At 34.0% G+C, this 19,431-nt stretch overlaps 3 protein-coding genes across 3 annotated transcripts; all 3 read left to right on the forward strand.

Annotated features, from left to right (window-relative positions):
* The first annotated feature begins 36 nt into the window (after window positions 1-36).
* Window positions 37-19,039, forward strand: LOC110996041 (U4/U6 small nuclear ribonucleoprotein Prp4). The gene is made up of 14 exons (XM_045633696.1): window positions 37-406; window positions 622-731; window positions 1,123-1,217; window positions 1,567-1,725; window positions 2,651-2,756; window positions 3,898-3,968; window positions 13,252-13,381; window positions 14,492-14,607; window positions 15,345-15,475; window positions 15,935-16,019; window positions 16,637-16,778; window positions 18,254-18,323; window positions 18,400-18,521; window positions 18,933-19,039. The coding sequence occupies exons 1-14, from the start codon at window positions 241-243 to the stop codon at window positions 19,023-19,025; spliced, it is 1,596 nt and encodes a 531-aa protein (XP_045489652.1). The 5' UTR covers window positions 37-240; the 3' UTR covers window positions 19,026-19,039.
* On the forward strand, window positions 4,395-12,190 carry LOC123690347. Its single transcript, XM_045633695.1, has 2 exons — window positions 4,395-4,597; window positions 10,217-12,190. The coding sequence occupies exons 1-2, from the start codon at window positions 4,575-4,577 to the stop codon at window positions 12,000-12,002; spliced, it is 1,809 nt and encodes a 602-aa protein (XP_045489651.1). The 5' UTR covers window positions 4,395-4,574; the 3' UTR covers window positions 12,003-12,190.
* On the forward strand, window positions 4,593-5,984 carry LOC123690348. Its single transcript, XM_045633697.1, has one exon. It carries the CDS (start codon window positions 4,692-4,694, stop codon window positions 5,646-5,648), a length of 957 nt encoding a protein of 318 aa, XP_045489653.1. The 5' UTR covers window positions 4,593-4,691; the 3' UTR covers window positions 5,649-5,984.
* Window positions 19,040-19,431: the final 392 nt, after the last annotated feature.

Raw genomic sequence — 19,431 nt, forward strand, 5'->3', positions numbered from 1 at the left:
AATTCTGTAAGCTCAAAACTATGTGTAAACTATCAAACCTCTAATGAAATTGATATTTGATTATTGATAGTTGATATAATTTTGTTTGCCGCTGCTGCTTTGTGTTTTTGTCAAATTACTTTAAGAAACGTTAGGGTTTGGTAACAATACATGCATATTACCTTGATAATGATATAAACGTTGAACATAGAAACTAGTTCTTGTATTTAAATTTATTCCTATTCAAAACATAACCTGAAAATGTCTGATGATGATGATGTTATTCTGGTAAAAAAACCGAAGACCCTTTATTATGGATCTCTGGAAGAGCAAGAAAAGGCCCGGTTGGCTGCACTGGCAGCAGCCGTCAAAGAAGGTGTTGAAGATGGTGATGCTAAAGAGTTGGGAGATATACAGATATCAAATGGTAATTGTAATAGAGTGTGAGGTCTTAATTGTCTAGTAGAAAATTACTAAAATCAGTCTTATGTCAGTGTATGTCTCTCTTATTATTTTATTTATAGTGGTATCTTTAATTCGGCTTCAACTTAAAAAAATATTCTATAATCATATCATGCACCTAAGACATATTCATGATAAGTGCTATTTTATTAAAAAAACTATTAATATTTGTATTTGTAGAATATATGGAGCTTGAAGAAGAAATGTCAAGGGATAAGAAAGCTCTGCTTGAAGAGTTTGAGAGAAGACGTAAGGCTAGACAGTTAAATGTATCAACAGATGATGATGAGGTTTGTCACAATTACTATTGCTTTATTAAATACAGTGCAATCCTTATATAACAACACTTAATCAACTGTGAAAATTTTAAGTTGTTGATACATGGAATGAAAAATTCAGTATTAGAAAAAGAAAAAGTTTTTTGCAGATAGTGTTAGTAATTACTTAAAAAACAATTTTATTTAAATGCTGTTATTTTCGCCTGACATCTGTTTCTGCACCAGAAATTATGTTTTATTTTTTACTTATTTTATTCATATCTTGGGGCATCTTCTTAAAAAATGTATACCAAAAACAGTCTAAAAATATTTTCCCCTGAGTTAATGAATAAACCTCAACTTATGAACCAAACAATACTTTTCTTTTAAATATATTTATTTAAAGTTAGATAAATTTTGTTAGGTTCGAAGAAGTTTGAGGCAGCTGGGTGAATCTGTTTGCTTATTTGGAGAAGGCCCAGCAGAAAGACGTGTAAGATTGAGGGATTTACTAAGCTAGTAAGTATTCAATTATTTTTTGAAATAAACAAAAGTAACAATTAACAGTCATTGTCTCACCCTTGACAAGCCAAACATACTATGCTTCAAAGCAATATGTATATATATATATGATATGTAGTAACAAAGTGAGAAATATAAATTATAACTTTGCTCAATTTTGTAATGAGCACTGTTAAACTTATGATAATATAAGCAATAATTGAGTACCTAAAAAAGATATTTTAAAAATGGATAAAATAGTTCTACATCTAAAATTTAAAATATATGTTATGCATGTATGATAACTTTTAATGTTCTAATTATTTTGAAGTAAACTAAACTAAACCTATAATTACTCATATTTTAGTCTTGGTGAAGATGCCATAAACAAGAAGTTAGAAGAAGAAGAAGCTAGAATAGAAAGAGATAGAGGAAGAGAAGGCACTTGGTACCATGAGGGACCACCGGAGTTGAGAGAATCTAGACTCTGGATTGCAAGATATTCATTGCCAAGAGCAAAAGAAAGGTATGTAACCTGTTACCTCTCAAAGGGGCATGTGTTGTAATCCCTATGCCCAAAGTAGTTAGGTCTGGCCTTTTTTATTATTATTACTTATCGCTGGCCCTGGGGAACTGAGTCATAAAGCACTATTACAATTGTTTTAATGTTTTCTCAATGTTGACTTCCTTGGGTAAAATATGGGTACTATAATAGTAATTTCTTTCAGAATGTTTGCTAAATATTTCACTATAAAATAAAAGGTTTTTATTTTTATATGGTTACTAGCTGACCTGGCAAACGTCGTTTTGCTATGTATATCATTTATAATAAAAATAGGGATTGATTGTAGAGGGTTGAAAATTTAGGGTTGTATGTATTTTTTAATGCTGTTGATACAGTTGATAAAAAAATAAAAATTTAAAGAAAAATTAGTGGTGGACTACCCTTAACATTTAGGGGGATGAAAAATAGATGTTGTCCGATTCTCAGACATACCCAATATGCACACAAAATTAGAAATTAAAGATTAGTGTTGTTTTGTCATCACAAACACTGGCAATATGACAGGGTCGTTTCCACTTGATTGTTTTTAATTATATTATGTCTGTTATTTTTTAAACCTATTTCGCTGCTTTTTACTTTAGAGATTCATACTTTTTTAAAGAAAAACACTTTTTAACGGATTATAGTTATGTATTTGTATTTAAACTTATAATTATTTGTACATAATTTTAAATTTAAACCGACGTCAGTCACCGTGACCACGCACGCTGTAAAGCACGCGAAACGTCGGTTTAAATTTAAAATTATGTACAAATAATTATAAGTTTAAATACAAATACATAACTATAATCCGTTAAAAAAGTGTTTTTCTTTAAATGTGTAAAAGTTATGTAAATAAAAGACAATACTAGATTCATACTTTTTCCGTTTTTTTTTTTAATTTCAGACTAATGAAAGCAAGGGAAGAGTTGAAATTAAGTGGAAGTATAAGAGCAGCGGCGAAACAGGAGTCTCAGAGGCGGGCATCTGCTATGACGATTTATTGCAGTCAGGTAAGTTATGTTTAGCTATTGCAAAGATTTGAGCGCGACGACCGAATCAAGAAATTCCGTAACGAAAATAAACCTAACACACGATGTAATATAGATGCGGCCAATACGCGTTAGAGTGTGACAGAACGCATACTGCGTATTCACATCTCTCTGACGATATCGTTGACGAGATTGAATTAATATCAAAGAAAATAAATACTGCATAAATAAATAATTATAATTGCATAAGTTGATCAAAAATGCTATGCATGCTTTTATGCGGCAGTCTCCGAGTGATACGTTTTTATAGAACAGGGGCAAACGTCCCGGATACCTGATGTCAAGTGATACCGCCCATGGACCAGAGGGGGTGCATATGCGTTGTCAGCCTATTAAGAAGTGCTTATTTGCTACGCTTTTCTATGAAACCGAGTTGGAATTTTATTTATTTATTTAGCTACTTAATACACATTATTATACAAAATACAAATACAATACACAAAGCCAAAACAGATTACGCAGATTAAATAAAAAACAGAAAACAAGCATTAAAAGACAAAGTTACATTTAAAAGAAAAACAAAAGAATAAAATTAAAAACTGCAAAATTAAAAAAAAGCAATAAATAATACTAAGAATTTATTAATATCTACTACTTAAAAAATCGGAGTCTTCCCGCTTACCAAGTACTTCTTGACCTCTCTCTTTTTGTGGTAGAAAAGATCAATGTCTTGACAATGGTTGTCATAGTTCGACAAAACCCTAAATATTATTATTATTAATAATTCGACTTCGTACGAGGCACACTGAACAATTTTGAATATCTTGTCGCATAAGCAGGAGGAATTTTAAATGTAATTAATGATAGCAAATAGGGGCTGTCTATCCGCCCATTAAGAATAGCATGTAAAAAGAACAAGTCTTGCTGACTCCATATAAATATTTCATTTAAATATATTTGAACAGACTATAATAAATTTTCTATGAATTGTCGAACTTTAATGACATATGTTTTGTCACGGCTGGAATAGTCTTTTCCCGTGACTAATGCAAACAGTCTTATTAAAAAAATCGACAGAAATCGGTTCCATCCACGGAATCAACCACATCATCCACATAATCAAAATTGACTTGATATCTTTTGTAATTAAAAATACTTTCAGATTGGTGACGCTCGTCCGATAAGTTTCTGCCGCTTCAGCAATGATAGTCAAATGTTAATAACTTCAAGTTGGTGAGTTCACCACATCGTATTCAATATATTTTATAAGTTTTCTCAAATATATAACAGTTATGGTGAACGGGCAGGAAGCTCACCATGTTATAAATATAAGAATACTAGAATATACAACTTGAACATAGTTATCGATTTCCATGCCACCTAGACCTAACTTTACGATGCCGAATTTAGGTGCCGGTGTGCGCGCTGTTATATCATAGCCTTGCACCCTATGTGGCTGACATACTAGTACCTTCTGTTTAGTCAGCATTTCTCAACCGAGAGGTAAAATGAATAATTAAAATATGAATCAGTTCGGTATCATCCTTCGTCGCGCACACACATTTGTTGGCTTTTATTATATCGTGTAATTAAATAAAGTTGTGAAAAGTGAATTCATCTTTCTTTTTTTAAAATCCCAATTACTGGGTTACTTCTAACATTGGTGGCAGCGAAAAGGGATTTTTATAAATCCTGGAAACGTCTCCTGTGTGTGAAAGTGTTTTAGTGAAAGTGAAAAGTGGTATCGAACTCATTCCGTCCACTGTGTGATAAGTGGCACAGGCCTCATCATCAGCCCAGTTGAGCCCAGCACCGACGGAACTATATTATTTTCGAAGAATGATATTTATGTACATCACCCTGTAAGTTTTCTAAATACTTTTGTCCAACTTACAATTCAATACCGAGTTATCAATCTCCGCATACCATAACAAGTAACGTGACACCTTGATTGTTATGACTACACAAGCCGAGATAGTTTCAAGGCGAACAAAAAAGGAAGACAACGACGATAAGATGGACTTAAATATATTATTAAAGTTTATTAAACCTTTCGATGGGTCTAGAGAAAAACTAATCCCATTTCTCAACAATTGCGAAAACGCTTATGATTTAGCAAGTGATTCAAAACGGCCCGTATTATTAAAATATATTTTAAGTCAGTTGGAGGGTAAAGCCGAAAGTGCATGTGCCATTAAAGAATTCGAGTCATGGGAACAATTATCGGAATTTTTAAATACACAATTCGGAGAAAAAAAACATTATTCGGCCTTATTATCCGACTTACAAAATTGTAATCAAAATAATGATTCGGTTAATGAGTTCGCTTTACGTGTAGAATCATGTTTATCTAGACTATTGACAGAAGTAAATCTGTCCCAAAAAAAAAAGAAAAGCGAACTTGCTGGCCGAATCGCAGCAATGCAGGATCTAGCTCTGCATCATTTTGTTATTGGTTTAAAACCACAATTATCTACTATTGTCAGATGTCGAGACCCGGAAACTTTAAATGACGCTATAAATTTTGCAATTTCCGAGGAGAAAATCATCGAAGCTTCTCGGAAAAGATACAATAATCCTCAAGGGCCACTCAATAAGAATAATTATACGCGCCCTAACTACCAATTCCGAGATCGTTATCAAAACAAACCAACATTAACTTATGAACGGGCTCCTAATAATGTAAATGCAAGCAGTGCACAGTCGTTATTTTGTCGATACTGTAAAACTAAAGGGCATGTAATTGAAAACTGCCGGAAGCGTGAATTTAATAATAAAAGGTTCCAAAATACAAATCAAAATCCACGCACATTCCAACCACGAACTAACGATAGTTCTAACCGCGTAAACTTTGCAGATCCGATATCTTATGAAGATACTAATAATGATGAAGTTGTCGATGATTTAAACTGAATCCCGACTCGCGTAAGTGCCGTGCGGGTCAAAGGATAAAATACGGCACAACATCTAACAACAATGTTATCAATTATAGTGATCCCATTTCTTTACCCTCTAAACCAAAATCCAACTCCTCGACTCCGCTACATGGTAGTCAATTTTGTAAAACTTCAATATCCTCTCAGGGTAATCCAAATCCACAGACTCCGCTACATGGTAGTCAATTTTGTAAAACTTCAATATCCTCTCAGGGTAATCCAAATCCACAGACTCCGCTACATGGTAGTCAATTTATTAACCAACGAGATGCTATTGTGACTAAATCCTCTGTTTCCAGTATACCTATAAGCCCCACTAAATCTTATGCTTCCGCCGCGAAGTTTGGGCTTCCTGATCCCACTATACCCAATACATCCACAAGCTCTTACTCTAAAGACACACCTACTGTATTCGAGGTGACATCCAATGCCATAAAGAGATCCTTACCATATGTATTACTCCAGACAAATGTATCCGAAACTCCAATTAAATTCCTTATTGATTCAGGCTCGTCAGTTAGCCTAATGAAACAATCTTGCATCCAGAAGAAACAATTCTTCGAACCGCCCCAGATCTTACTTAAAGGAATAAACTCAAACAGCGAAGCAACCAAAACTTTAGGCCAGTTTCCATTAAAGTTCTTCCTGAGCAATAAACAAAATATTATTTTTGATTTTCACGCTGTTGATGACGTTAACTTACCCTATGACGCAATAATTGGCAATGACTTCCTAAACGACCTGGAAGGCATAATTGATTATAACCAAAATTCATTGACTTTAAAGAATCATAAAATTCAGATAGATTTTCATAACCCCGTATATGTAATTCCAGCTCGTTCAGAAATTGTTATTGAATGCTCAGTATCCAACCCTAACGTAAAGGAAGGTCTCGTGTTAGATCAAAATTTTCACGAAGATTTAATTTTCGCTAATTGTCTTGTCTCAGTAAAAAATAATAAAAGAATTAATATTTCTGTTTTAAATATCTCTGAATCTCCTGTTACCTTAAAATCAAATCTTGACATTACTCTGAATCCTTTAGACTTTGATGATATTATTCATGAATCAGTTAACTTCAATTCTACCTTACAATATACCCAACATACTGACGCTTATACTCGCACTCAAGAAGTATTAAATCAATTAAGAGTGAATCACCTTAATACAGAGGAATCCAATGCTCTTCATGATATATGTTCTCAGTATTCTGATATCTTTCATATTCCTGGAGATAGACTATCTCATACTGATGCCATCCAACATGAAATAAATACATCACCCCAGAATCCTATACATGTAAAATCATACCGCTTTCCAGAGATTCACAAACAAGAAGTAGCAAAACAAATAGACCAAATGTTGGAGCAAGACATAATTAAACCTTCTATGTCCCCGTGGTCGTCTCCTATCTGGGTGGTCCCGAAAAAACTTGACGCTTCAGGACATCGCAAATGGCGTGTAGTTATTGATTACAGAAAATTAAACGACATTACTATTGGAGATAGCTATCCTATTCCTCAAATTTCCGAAATCTTAGACCAACTCGGACAAAGCAAATACTTCTCCACTCTTGATTTAGCCTCTGGGTTTCATCAAATTCCCATCAGAGAAGAGGACACACCCAAAACCGCTTTCAGTGTTCCACAAGGGCACTTTGAATTTACTCGAATGCCCTTTGGCCTTAAAAATGCACCAGCTACATTCCAACGACTTATGAACACAGCTCTCGCTGGTCTCCAAGATATCCGCTGTTTTGTGTACTTAGATGACATTGTTATATATTCCCATGACTTACCTAGCCATATGACAAACCTTGAGTTAGTTTTCCAACGTCTTAGAAAATTTAATCTTAAACTTCAACCAGATAAGTGTGAGTTTCTGAGACGTGAAGTTATTTATCTAGGACATGTAATATCCGATAAAGGTGTAAAACCCAATCCAGACAAAATCAAATCCGTGACACAATTCCCAATTCCAAAAACCCCAAAAGACATTAAGTCCTTTTTAGGCCTTGTTTCCTATTACCGAAGGTTTATTCCGGAATTCTCTAAAATCGCCAAACCTTTAACTGCTCTTTTGAAAAAAGATGTACCATTTGTATGGGAAAATCAACAACAGATCGCTTTTGACGAATTAAAACTTAAACTTACTTCTGCTCCTGTTTTAATTTATCCAGATTTTCCCTACCATTTACCTTAACCTGCGATGCTTCAAAATATGCCATAGGTTCTGTTCTCTCTCAAGGACCTAAAGGCCAGGAAAGACCAATAGCCTATGCTTCCAGAACTTTGAATAAAGCTGAGACCAACTACAGCACCACAGAAAAAGAACTTCTGGCAATCCTCTTTGGCTGCAAAACCTTTCGTCCATATATTTATGGGCGCAAGTTTAACATAATAACCGATCATCGACCATTGGCCTGGCTCATGAACCATAAAGACCCTAGTAGTAAATTACAACGTTGGCGGCTCAAACTCTCGGAGTATGACTACAATATAATCTACCGTAAAGGTCTGCTCAATTCTGCAGCAGACGCTCTATCACGATACCCAGTTAACCCTATACAGAGTGATGACTCTCCTTTAAATCTTGATGAAATTAGCCCATTAAATCCCGATCATCTTGTCGATTTTGAACCCTTGAGTCCAGATGCCATTATCCCTTCCGAAATACAAAATCCCGATCCAATGCCAGATCAACGGCATGCTGAATCTCCTATAGATGCACAACGAGTTCTAGACGACTTAATACAACTAGGAGACTCGCACTCTCCGAACCTACAAAATAATTCAATTCCTTCCGAATTATTGACTCCCAGTAGTTCTCATTTTGACGATTCTCCTCCTGAGATAATTCCTTCATCCAACGACGATTACAATACGTTCTTGAAAGCATTCTCCAAAGATGATACAACCTTTACAACTCACATTAAAGAACATAATGAAAATCTCCTGAAGACTAAATCCAAAACTATCCTTGTACCGGTGTCAATCGATTTCGACGAATCCAATCCTTATCTCGAGGAAATCCTTTCTAATTTAGAAAACCAGGAAATATTGAATGAAGAACGAGAACTCCATTCTTTTAAGGAACTTCAGATAAATGAAAAATCCTTTTACCTCCTCTTAACAAAAGTTTACTATTTCGACAGTTGCTCTTATCCAGATATATTTAAAACATTAAAAACTATACGGGATAAAATTTTATTATCCGGTAATATCAGTGAAATAGCTATATCTGACTTTAAAAATCCGTATGAAAACCAATCTTTCTGTAAAATATATAACATGTTAATTTATTTATTTAATAATACAAACATAATAGTTAATGTCTATCATAACAGTATCATATATCCTGTTCCAACAGAAATTACCAAACTGCTGAAAGAAAATCATGATATTCCTATTGCTGGACATCTAGGCTCTAATCGAATGTTCTCTCGCATCAAAGAAAGATACTATTGGAAAGGAATGCGATCCGACATTGAAAATTATGTAAAAAATTGTAGTTTATGTCAGTCTAACAAAGCTTTTCGCAAAATCAATAGAGCTCCTATGCAAATAACTACGACATCAACTCGTCCTTTCGAAAGAGTTGCTTTAGACATAGTCGGTCCCTTGCCCGAAGCTGGTATTATTAAACTCAAATACATACTTACTCTACAAGATGATCTTACTAAATTCTCTTTAGCTTATCCTATTACCAATGCTAATGCTGAAGAATCCTGTGAATGCTTAACTCATTTTATTTCTTTATTCGGTATTCCAAAATCTATCCTAACCGATCAAGGTACTAATTTTACTGCAGAACTTTTCAAAATGTGTTGCAAATTTCTAAAGATCAAACAAATATGGTCAACACCATACCACCCTCAAACACAAGGCGCGCTTGAACGCAGCCATTCAACATTAAAAGAATATTTAAAATCATTCGTAAATGAAAACCAATCAGACTGGCACAAATACGTCTACACAGCAATACTTACCTATAACAGTACTATCCATAGCACAACCAAGTTTTCTCCTTACGAACTTATATTCGGTCATAAACCATACATACCAGACTCGGTTTTTAACTCCCAACCGGATCTCACTTACCCTGAATATATTAAAATGCTACACCATCGTTTAAAGCTTTCCCATCAAAAGGCCCTAGAGAACATCAATACTTCCAAAGAAAGATCTAAGCAATATTACGACAGACATAGTCGGACTGTGCAATATAAAATTGGTGACTACGTATATGTTAAAAACCATGTCCGACTCCGTAAAGCCTTATCACCTATATGGAAAGGTCCATATAAAGTAGTAAAGATACATGGCAATAACACCCTATCTCTATTAATTAATCGTCGTCATGTAAAACATCACTATGACGAAGTTAAACTTGCGGTTGAAAGTGAAGACTAAATACTACAGAAATAGTACTAAGTTAATTTTTTAAGTAAGGTTTACTTATACATAAATTAATTATATATAATAATTAAAACTAAGTGATAGACTAAACTATAATTTGCACTTATTATTCTATTTCTTCTTACAGACTAATAATTTATAATCCTATCCTGGGAATCGAGAATGCAGAGTATATTCATACTATCACCTCAAGTCCTGGTATATACTTCGATCCACATGGTACTGCAAAAATAATAAATGATCATATTCACATAGTGATCCCAATTGATATATCCTTTGCCCCAACTCATATTGACAATATTAAAAATGCTTTCGGTACAATACGTTACTTATGTCAACAGAGCCAATCATTCAACCACTTTGAATGTCATAATCTTATTCAACCACTCGATTCGTTGTTCAAAGATATAATTCGGGATTTTCAGTCTATATCACACCTTACAACTTCCAAATCGAAACGATCTGCCTGGTTTGCCGGTATTGGAACTGTGTTTAAACATATCTTTGGAACTTTGGATGAAGATGATGCACATCGATATAATAAAGCAATAGCTAAAATGCAACAAACCGATAAAGATCTAAATTCGAATCTTAAACAAAGCATCTATATTTCTAAATCAGCAATTACAAATTTCAACGCTTCAATGAACGAACTCAATAAAAACCAAATTCTACTTAACGATGTGCTTGATAAATTATCTCTTTCCGTCAAAAATGTTTCTGAGGTCATTAACTCTGTCAAGTTCCAAACGAACTTAGATGAAATCTTGAGTGTGTTACAAGCTAGCTTATTAACACTTTCATTTAAGATTGAAGACATTGTAAACAGTGTATTGTTTTCGAAATCAAACACTATTCATCCGTCAATCATTACTCCTAAGCAATTATATGTAGATTTAGTAAGTAATATTAAAGATGTATCTAGACTTAAGGATTTCCCTGTAGAGTTAAATTTAGATAATATTAATATCCTCATGAACCTCGCTAAAATAATTTCATATGTTATCGATAATTGTCTAGTATTTGTAATAAAAATTCCACTTGTAAATGTAGAAACATACAATCTTTATAAAGTTATACCTATCCCTGTACCACATAACCCGACATCTCCAAATTCATTTGCACTTATTACTGCTACGAAATCTTTTATAGGAATAAGTGAAGATAAGAAATTATATTTTAATTTTGATAATATAGATTCTTGTAATTTAATAATTGGACATCAGTATATTTGTAACCCTTTGAATACTCTCAGTGTTGTTAATTATCCAATATGTGAAACAGAAATAATCACCAAAGCTATTGAAAAATTACCTAAAAGTTGTACTACAAAATTTATATTCGGTAAAGTTGATATCTGGCATAAACTAAATAATAATAAATGGTTTTATGTTGAATCTAATGATGAGAAACTGAATATTAAATGTAATCATAGAACAATCGAAATTGTTATATCAGGAACCGGAATACTTAGCCTGACACCAGGTTGTACCGCATTTTGTAAAGAAAATAGATTTGAAGCGAAAAATGTTTATGAAATTACCGTAAGTCCTGTTGTTTCAAATTTTAACATTATTAATGATAGTTGTTGTAATTTAATGGAATTTTCCAAAGTAAATATTAATATTTCAACACATCAGTTACGTCATGTGAATCTTGATAGTTTGAATTTAATTCACGACTTACCTATTAAGCCCATTGATGATAATTTAGATGTTTTCCTTAATGACTCTTCAGACTATGTTAGTTTTAGCTTTAGTGTAATTTCTTTTATAATTATCTTAAGTATTGCATTAATAATCCTTGTAAAAGCCAATAAATGCGTTTTTCGAAACAAAGACATAGAGAATCCAGATAATATCTCTTCAACAAGTGAAGCCCCACATCCTCAGCCTCGTCTCCGTATGGAATAACCATCTTACCTTTTTTCGCAAACTTACCTAAAACTGTAAGTTTACTCTTAAACGGGGGGTTGTTATATCATAGCCTTGCACCCTATGTGGCTGACATACTAGTACCTTCTGTTTAGTCAGCATTTCTCAACCGAGAGGTAAAATGAATAATTAAAATATGAATCAGTTCGGTATCATCCTTCGTCGCGCACACACATTTGTTGGCTTTTATTATATCGTGTAATTAAATAAAGTTGTGAAAAGTGAATTCATCTTTCTTTTTTTAAAATCCCAATTACTGGGTTACTTCTAACAGCGCGCATCGTAAAAATTCTCATCATTTTTCTCCATCGCGCCAAACGAAGTATAACTGCAAAAAAGATTTATATGTTCAAATCGTCCATCGATTTTAGTAAAAAAAATTGGCATTTTTTTAAGCTATTGCATAGATTTTATCGCGGGCTTTGAGCGCGGCGACCGAATCAAGAAATTCCGTAACGAAAAAAACCTAACACTGATCGGTGAGGTAGCAAGCGCGGCCGGTGCCGCCGGTACCCGTGAGAGTGAGACGGACTATATAAGGGGTGTCTGAGTGTGGTAGAGTAGTAGATTGAATTAATAGTCTAAGATCCGGGATTAGAAAAATATACCCTCATCTGTTATTTATATGAAACAATTTTTTATAAGCTAATTTCAATATCATGAACTTATAAAAACAACCTCTGCCACCATAAGCCAGCTGCAATTAATAGTAATTAATTAATGAACAAATAATTTATTTTTAATTTCTTCCCTCTCATGTTAATTACATGTAGTAAGTTAAAACCGTAAATATTTGATATTATATACCTCTCTGTAGTAGGCACCCATCTCTATGATTGCTATACTTACCTGCAGCCAGGTGAGAAAAGGTAAATAAATGAAGCTTATTTCCCTCACATGTTAATTAAAAAATCTAAGTACAATAATAAACGGCGTAGCTTATAAAAAAATGTTTCATCTAAATAACAGATGAGGGTATATTTTTCTAATCCCGGATCTTAGACTATTAATTCAATCTACTACTCTACCACACTCAGACACCCCTTATATAGTCTAGTCTACATACTAGACTATAATATCAAAGATAAAACTTGCATTAATATCAGAGAAAAAAGATGCATCAGTTGCTAAAAAATGCTATGCAATAGCTTTACTGCGGCAGTCCACGTATTCTTTTTTTTTTTTTTTTTCTTTTTTTTTTTAGAAGTATCCCCATTAATGTTCACAGGTCTGGTTTGATCAAAGTATGGTCTGTTCCCGATTGCAAATTACTACAAACCCTCACAGGGCATACGTGTAATGTCAGTTCGGCGGTCTTTCACCCCGATGCAGCTATCCCTCATCATTTTACGCGCCTGGTAAGAGTATTAATCATTTGGTTGCTTTAGTTAATGTTTTTATATAAAAACAGCTGATATATACATCTTGTGTGCATGTTTTCGTAATTAAACTCCTAAACGGCTGAACAGATTTTGATTAAATTTTTAAGTGAAGCTTCTTTGGGCGTATGTGGGTAAAAATTTTACGGAACGTCACGAAGATGTGCAGCATTTTTGGCGAAGAAAGGGAGGGAGCGATTGAGAGAGAGTGAGAAAGGGAGATCGAGAAGAAATACACGCTATTGGTTGATGTATTCGTTTAGTAGTTTCATAATATTATATTTTCTTTTTGTTTCTGTTAAGTATGTTTTTTTTTGTTTTCCCTATTTTATTATTTGTAATGTGTATTTTTGCACTTCTTGCCTACCTTATGTAATATACTCACTGTGGTTTTTTCCTTTACTCACAGTGGTTGTCTGGAAGAAATCGCTCTAAAGCGATAAGGCCGCCAGTTGCTTGTCATTAAATTATGTTTAATATTTTCCTTTTATGTAATGGAACGAAGTGTTAATAAATAAATAAATATATGTCGTATAACGTCGTGTGGTGGATGGAGTGATCATATACATGAACATCTATTGGATCTTTTACCTTAGTAGTAATTAATTTACAAAGAAGAGTCACTTCTGACATGTATTAAGTGTACGCACGCACGTTTTTTATTTATTTACTAGCGACCCGCCCCGGCTTCGCACGGGTGCAATGCTGATACTAAATAGACTACAGAAAATCTGTGAACGTTGTATATAAAAATGGGGTTATCCATAAGAGATAGACATATACCATCATGGACTTTTCTGTAGACCTTTTCAATGTGTACAATCCTTAGTACATTATTTTGATAAAACTCGTAGGGTTCAGCCTGCGTTTGCAATGTAAGCGGAAAAAATGTAATTATTTACGACATCACATTAGAAACCTCAAAAATAACAGTACTTCTCCACTATTTAATGGATTTTATTATACATATAAACCTTCCTCTTAAAACACTCTATCTGTTAAAAAAACCTCATCAAAATCCGTTGGTTCATACGCAGTCAACTCAGATTCGATGAGCGGGTAGATATTAAGCAGCCTATTTAATTTCAGATAGATAAAGATTCGGATCAGCAGAACTCGATGGATATAGGCGAGGAGGTGTCGAAAAGCGTCACGATGGCATCGTCGTCCTATGATGGAAATGTGCACTTATGGAATTTTGCCAGGTTATAAATTTTTGTAAACCCGGTTCTGTTTTATTCAAAAAGAATTTTCAGCCATAACTGAACATTTGATGATGATTTGGTTCACGTTGAAGGGGTTCTATGACTCGGCAGTGTCGGCTTTAGCGTGTGACTCTCATACCTGAGGTCGTAGGTTCGATCCCTGTCTGAGGCTGTGCACCAATGGACTTTCTATCTTTCTATGTGCATTTCATTCACCCGTATGAAGGAAAACATCGTAAGGAAACCGTCTTGGCTTTGATTCAAAAAGTCGGCGTGTGTCACAGCAGGCTGAACACCAACTTGCTAATTAAATTGACAGATCATGACAGACCTAATAAGCTAATAGAGCCATTTTTTGTGTTCAAACTTCTAGAAGTAAACAGTTCGTGACGCCCAAGGTGCTTATTACTTAAAATAACTGTTGTGGCGGATTGACAGCTGAAACTGACAGATGTCAAATGTCATCTATCAAATTGTGTAACAACTAAAGTATAGTATAATATACAATTTAATAGCAAAATATTTTGCTAAGCTTAAATCTGGCGACGGCTGGACCAATAAGAGTATTTTAAAAATTATTCCTTGGCCTCAGGGTTTTAATGCAGAAATGGCACTGAAAACGCTAAAAATCCCTTTTTATTCCGGAAAAGCGATCAGTCTATCGGATAATAAATTTTTACAGATGTTGGTATGTACAAAAAGGTAGGCTATGTAAAATGTAATTAATTTAATTTCAGTGAAAAGCCAATGGCATCTTTGGAAGGTCATTCTCCATCACGCGTTGCCAGAGTGGAGTTCCATCCATCCGGGAGATTCCTTGCTGCAACTGTCTTCGATCACTCGTGGAGATTATGGGATTTGGAGACTGGTAAGTTTCGACGACGGTTTTCCACTTACTTCAAAAAAATTGTTTCAAAACAATTGTAAATTTTGGTCCTTCGAGCCGGAATAATCATTTCTATACGGATGGGTTAGAAATTTGGAAAGTATGTACAGTTATATTTGAGAGAATGAGCAGTGTTGGCCTAGTGGATTCAGCGTGCGACTCTTAGACCTGAGGTCGTAGGTTCAATCCTGGGCTGTGCACCAATGGATTCTCTATGTGCGCATTTAACATTTGCTCGAACGGTGAAGGAAAACATCGCGAGGAAACCGACATGTCTTAGACCCAAAAAGTCGATGTGTGTCAGGAACTGGAAGCTGATCACCTACTTGCCTATTAGATTTAAAAATGTTCATGAAACAGATTCAGAAATCTGAGGCCAAGACCTAAAGAGGTTGTAGCGCCACTGATTTATTTTATTTTAAAGGTATATTTAATTTACAGCAACTGAGGTGTTGCACCAAGAAGGTCATGCGAAGCCAGTATATAGTGTGGCCTTTCAGGGAGACGGTTCGCTGGCTGCTACAGGGTGAGTGTTTTTTTTATTGAGAAAACTTCTAAAAGAACGAATGTCCATCACAGAAGACTGAATTCCTTGTAAGAAAAGAATATCACAGCTACAGTGAAACACTTTTTTAACGGATTGAAGTTATGTATTATTGTAAACTTATAGTTATTTAAAAATAATTTTAAATTTGACGTTTCGCGTGCGTTACAGCATGCATGGTCACGGTGACTGAAGAGAAAAGGTGTTGAATGTCAAAAAGTATCACAGCTGTAGAAAAAGTTGTATTTTCTGTATTTATTTCCCCGGAGTTGATATCGACTGAAAGATGAAGGGTTTCTGCAGAAATTGCTCACGCTGTGCTCCAGTTTCGCGGATTTTTTTACATTCAACTTATTTTTAACAATAACTGCAATCCGTTAAAAAAGTGTTTTTCTTTAGTTTGACTATCTGAAAATGTACGATTTGAAAACTTTATTATAAAGGAAACTTATTAATCGGACCATAATGTTCGTTAGTAATTATTATTAAAAGAAACCTTTGTAATTCAAAATCAATCAGAATTCAACCGTCACAGGATGGTTGCCATGGCAACGTTGTTACCATGGCAACGTTGTGACCATGGTTACGAATTTATTCAGGGGCATGGACGCGTTCGGACGCGTCTGGGACCTACGAACTGGCCGCTGTGTGATGTTCCTCGAAGGTCACCTGGGTGCGGTGTTAGGAACCACCTGGTCTCCGGCCGGACATCACTTGGCTACAGCGGCCGCTGATCATCAGGTACTTCTTTTTTTAGTACCTTTATAAGAGGGCGTTCAGGTATTGAGGGGAAATTGGGGGGGGATTAAAAAGTTCCATGCGTGGCCAGGATTGAAGTATGTGTTTTTGTTTTTTTTTTTGTTCTGATACTTTACACCACATAAATAACATGGGTGGTAAAAACGTTTTACTATCACTACATAGTATAAAACAAAGTCGCTTTCTCTGTCCCTATGTCCCTTTGTATGCTTAAATTTTTGAAACTACGCAAAGGATTTTGATGCGGTTTTTTTTAATAGATAGAGTGATTCAAGAGGAAGGTTAATATGTATAATAACATCCATTAAATAGTGGAGAAGTACTGTTATTGTTGAGGTTTCTAATGTGATGTCGTAAATAATTACATTCTTTCCGCTTACATTGCAAACGCAGGCTGAACCCTACGAGTTTTATCAAAATATATATGTCTATCTCTTATGGATAACCCAAATTTTTATATACAACATTCACAGATTTTGTGTAGTGTATTAAGTATCAGCATTGCACCCGTGCGAAGCCGGGGCGGGTCGCTAGTTGGGTACAGAAAAAGGTTACGGTGCGTTTCATGGGGGGGGGGGGGGGGTCAAGATTGTCCAAAAATTGCGTGACGTAATACTCCCTATGTCAAGTGACACTTAGGTCAAATAAAAAATATGGTTTTTGACCATACGTCTACCTCTACCTCTGGTGTACCACTCAACTTTATTTGTTTTGAAACTGTGTGAAAAAAAAAATATCATGCAAATTAAATGTTCTAATATGTGATAGAGCCTCTTATGAATGTCCATTATATTTCAGCATACTAAAAACGATGCTAACTTGTGGAAAAATCGAGAAATTGTTATCAACCTGTCCACAAGGACACGATATGTTAATTTGTTGAAGAATTAATTTTCAATTAATCCACAAATTCTCTTGTATTATACAAAATATTGATAATTAAGTGATTATAATTCAATTGAATTCGTTAAAGTATGCAATTTTTCAGTGTTTTCTTATCGCGTATAATTATCTTCTATACTTAACACGTTTTTTTTTTATTTTTGCAATTCCTTTATTTCTTATAAAAGTTGAAATATTTAATAGTATTGTAATCAGATCTTACTATAAAGTTAGCGATTATCTAGTTGATAAAAGTTCCTGGGACTAGTGCTGGGCAGGCTATTTCTAATTTGCTATATTTGTTTTAAAATAAGTGTTGTTTGTTGATTTATAGCCTTATATCAGAATCAATATATACATTATATATATAAGTGGGCACACAGAATCAGTTATCATAGACAACAAAAACAATAGCTATAATGTATATATTCAATCTGATATAAGTATTGTTTGATGATTGGCTATTCTGACTTCTTTGCCGATGAGTAGGGAGGCCCATTTAAATTTAATGACGTGGAAAAAGTGATACCTATCTTATGTTCCATAATAAACGATATTTTTTTTTATATTTTCAGGCTAAAATCTGGGATCTTAGACGCCGTGCCTGTCTTTACACGATACCTTCACATACACATCTTATAAGTGGTGAGTTATATCAATATCAAATTTAAACTGATAAACTCCTTTCTTAAATTGGTTAGTTAAATCTTTTTTTTTTCAGATATAAGATATCAACGCAGCCATGGACATTTCCTGCTGACGTCATCGTATGATAAAACGGCTAAGTTGTGGTCGAATCCAGCTTGGCATCCTCTGAAGACACTGTCGGGTCACGATAATAAGGTACTTCTTCATGAGTTTAAAAATAGAACATGTTTTTACCATGAATATTAGAATGTTGAGTTTGAAAATAGAATTCGTTAAATTTTTTTTTAAAAATAGAACATGTTTTTACCATGTATAAAATATTAGAATGTTGAGTTTGAAAATAGAATTGGTTAAGTTATTTTTAAAAATAGAACATATTATTTACATTATTTAGAAAATATAAATCTATTTGTGTAAAATAATTTTAATTTTAAAAATGGAACTTCTTTTTGAAGTGAAACGTCTTTATCGACGTATGGGAGAAATTTTGTAAGAAAATCGTCACGTATTTATTTTAAAATATCAATTTGAACACATAATGAAATTTAGAGGACTTTTAAAATTTGCTGTTGTTAAAAATATCTCTAAACTTAAATGTTATTTTAGGTGATGAGTGCGGACATATCATTGGATAATAAATATATTGCAACGAGCTCCTACGACCGAACGTTCAAGCTGTGGGCCCCGGATTTAGTTTAATAAATGTTTCATAGAAAATCTTGTTTTTTTTTCTCTTAGTCTTATCACGGCTTATTTAATATAACACTCATTCTAAACTCTTCACGCCTAGAAAAGGAATAATTGTTTTTTTATTTGCATTAAATACTCTCCTAAACCACTGGCGCGATTTGAAATGTGTTTTATTTGAATTCTACGAAATCGCTATTTCATTAATAGAATATTTTCATAAATAGGATATTATATGAAATTATGAAAGTGTAAACCAAGATGTGAAAACCAATATTTTTTTTATTATATGTATACGCTGTGGAAACTATTGACAATAGACCAAACTGACAACAGATTTATGGAAGACTAGAAAAAGTGCAAAAACGTAAAAGACCTTTGTGAAAGTATTTGCAGCTAATTACGCTAAAAATCTCGC

This window comes from Pieris rapae, chromosome 24 (assembly GCF_905147795.1).
Source record: "Pieris rapae chromosome 24, ilPieRapa1.1, whole genome shotgun sequence".
NCBI lineage: Eukaryota > Metazoa > Arthropoda > Insecta > Lepidoptera > Pieridae > Pieris > Pieris rapae.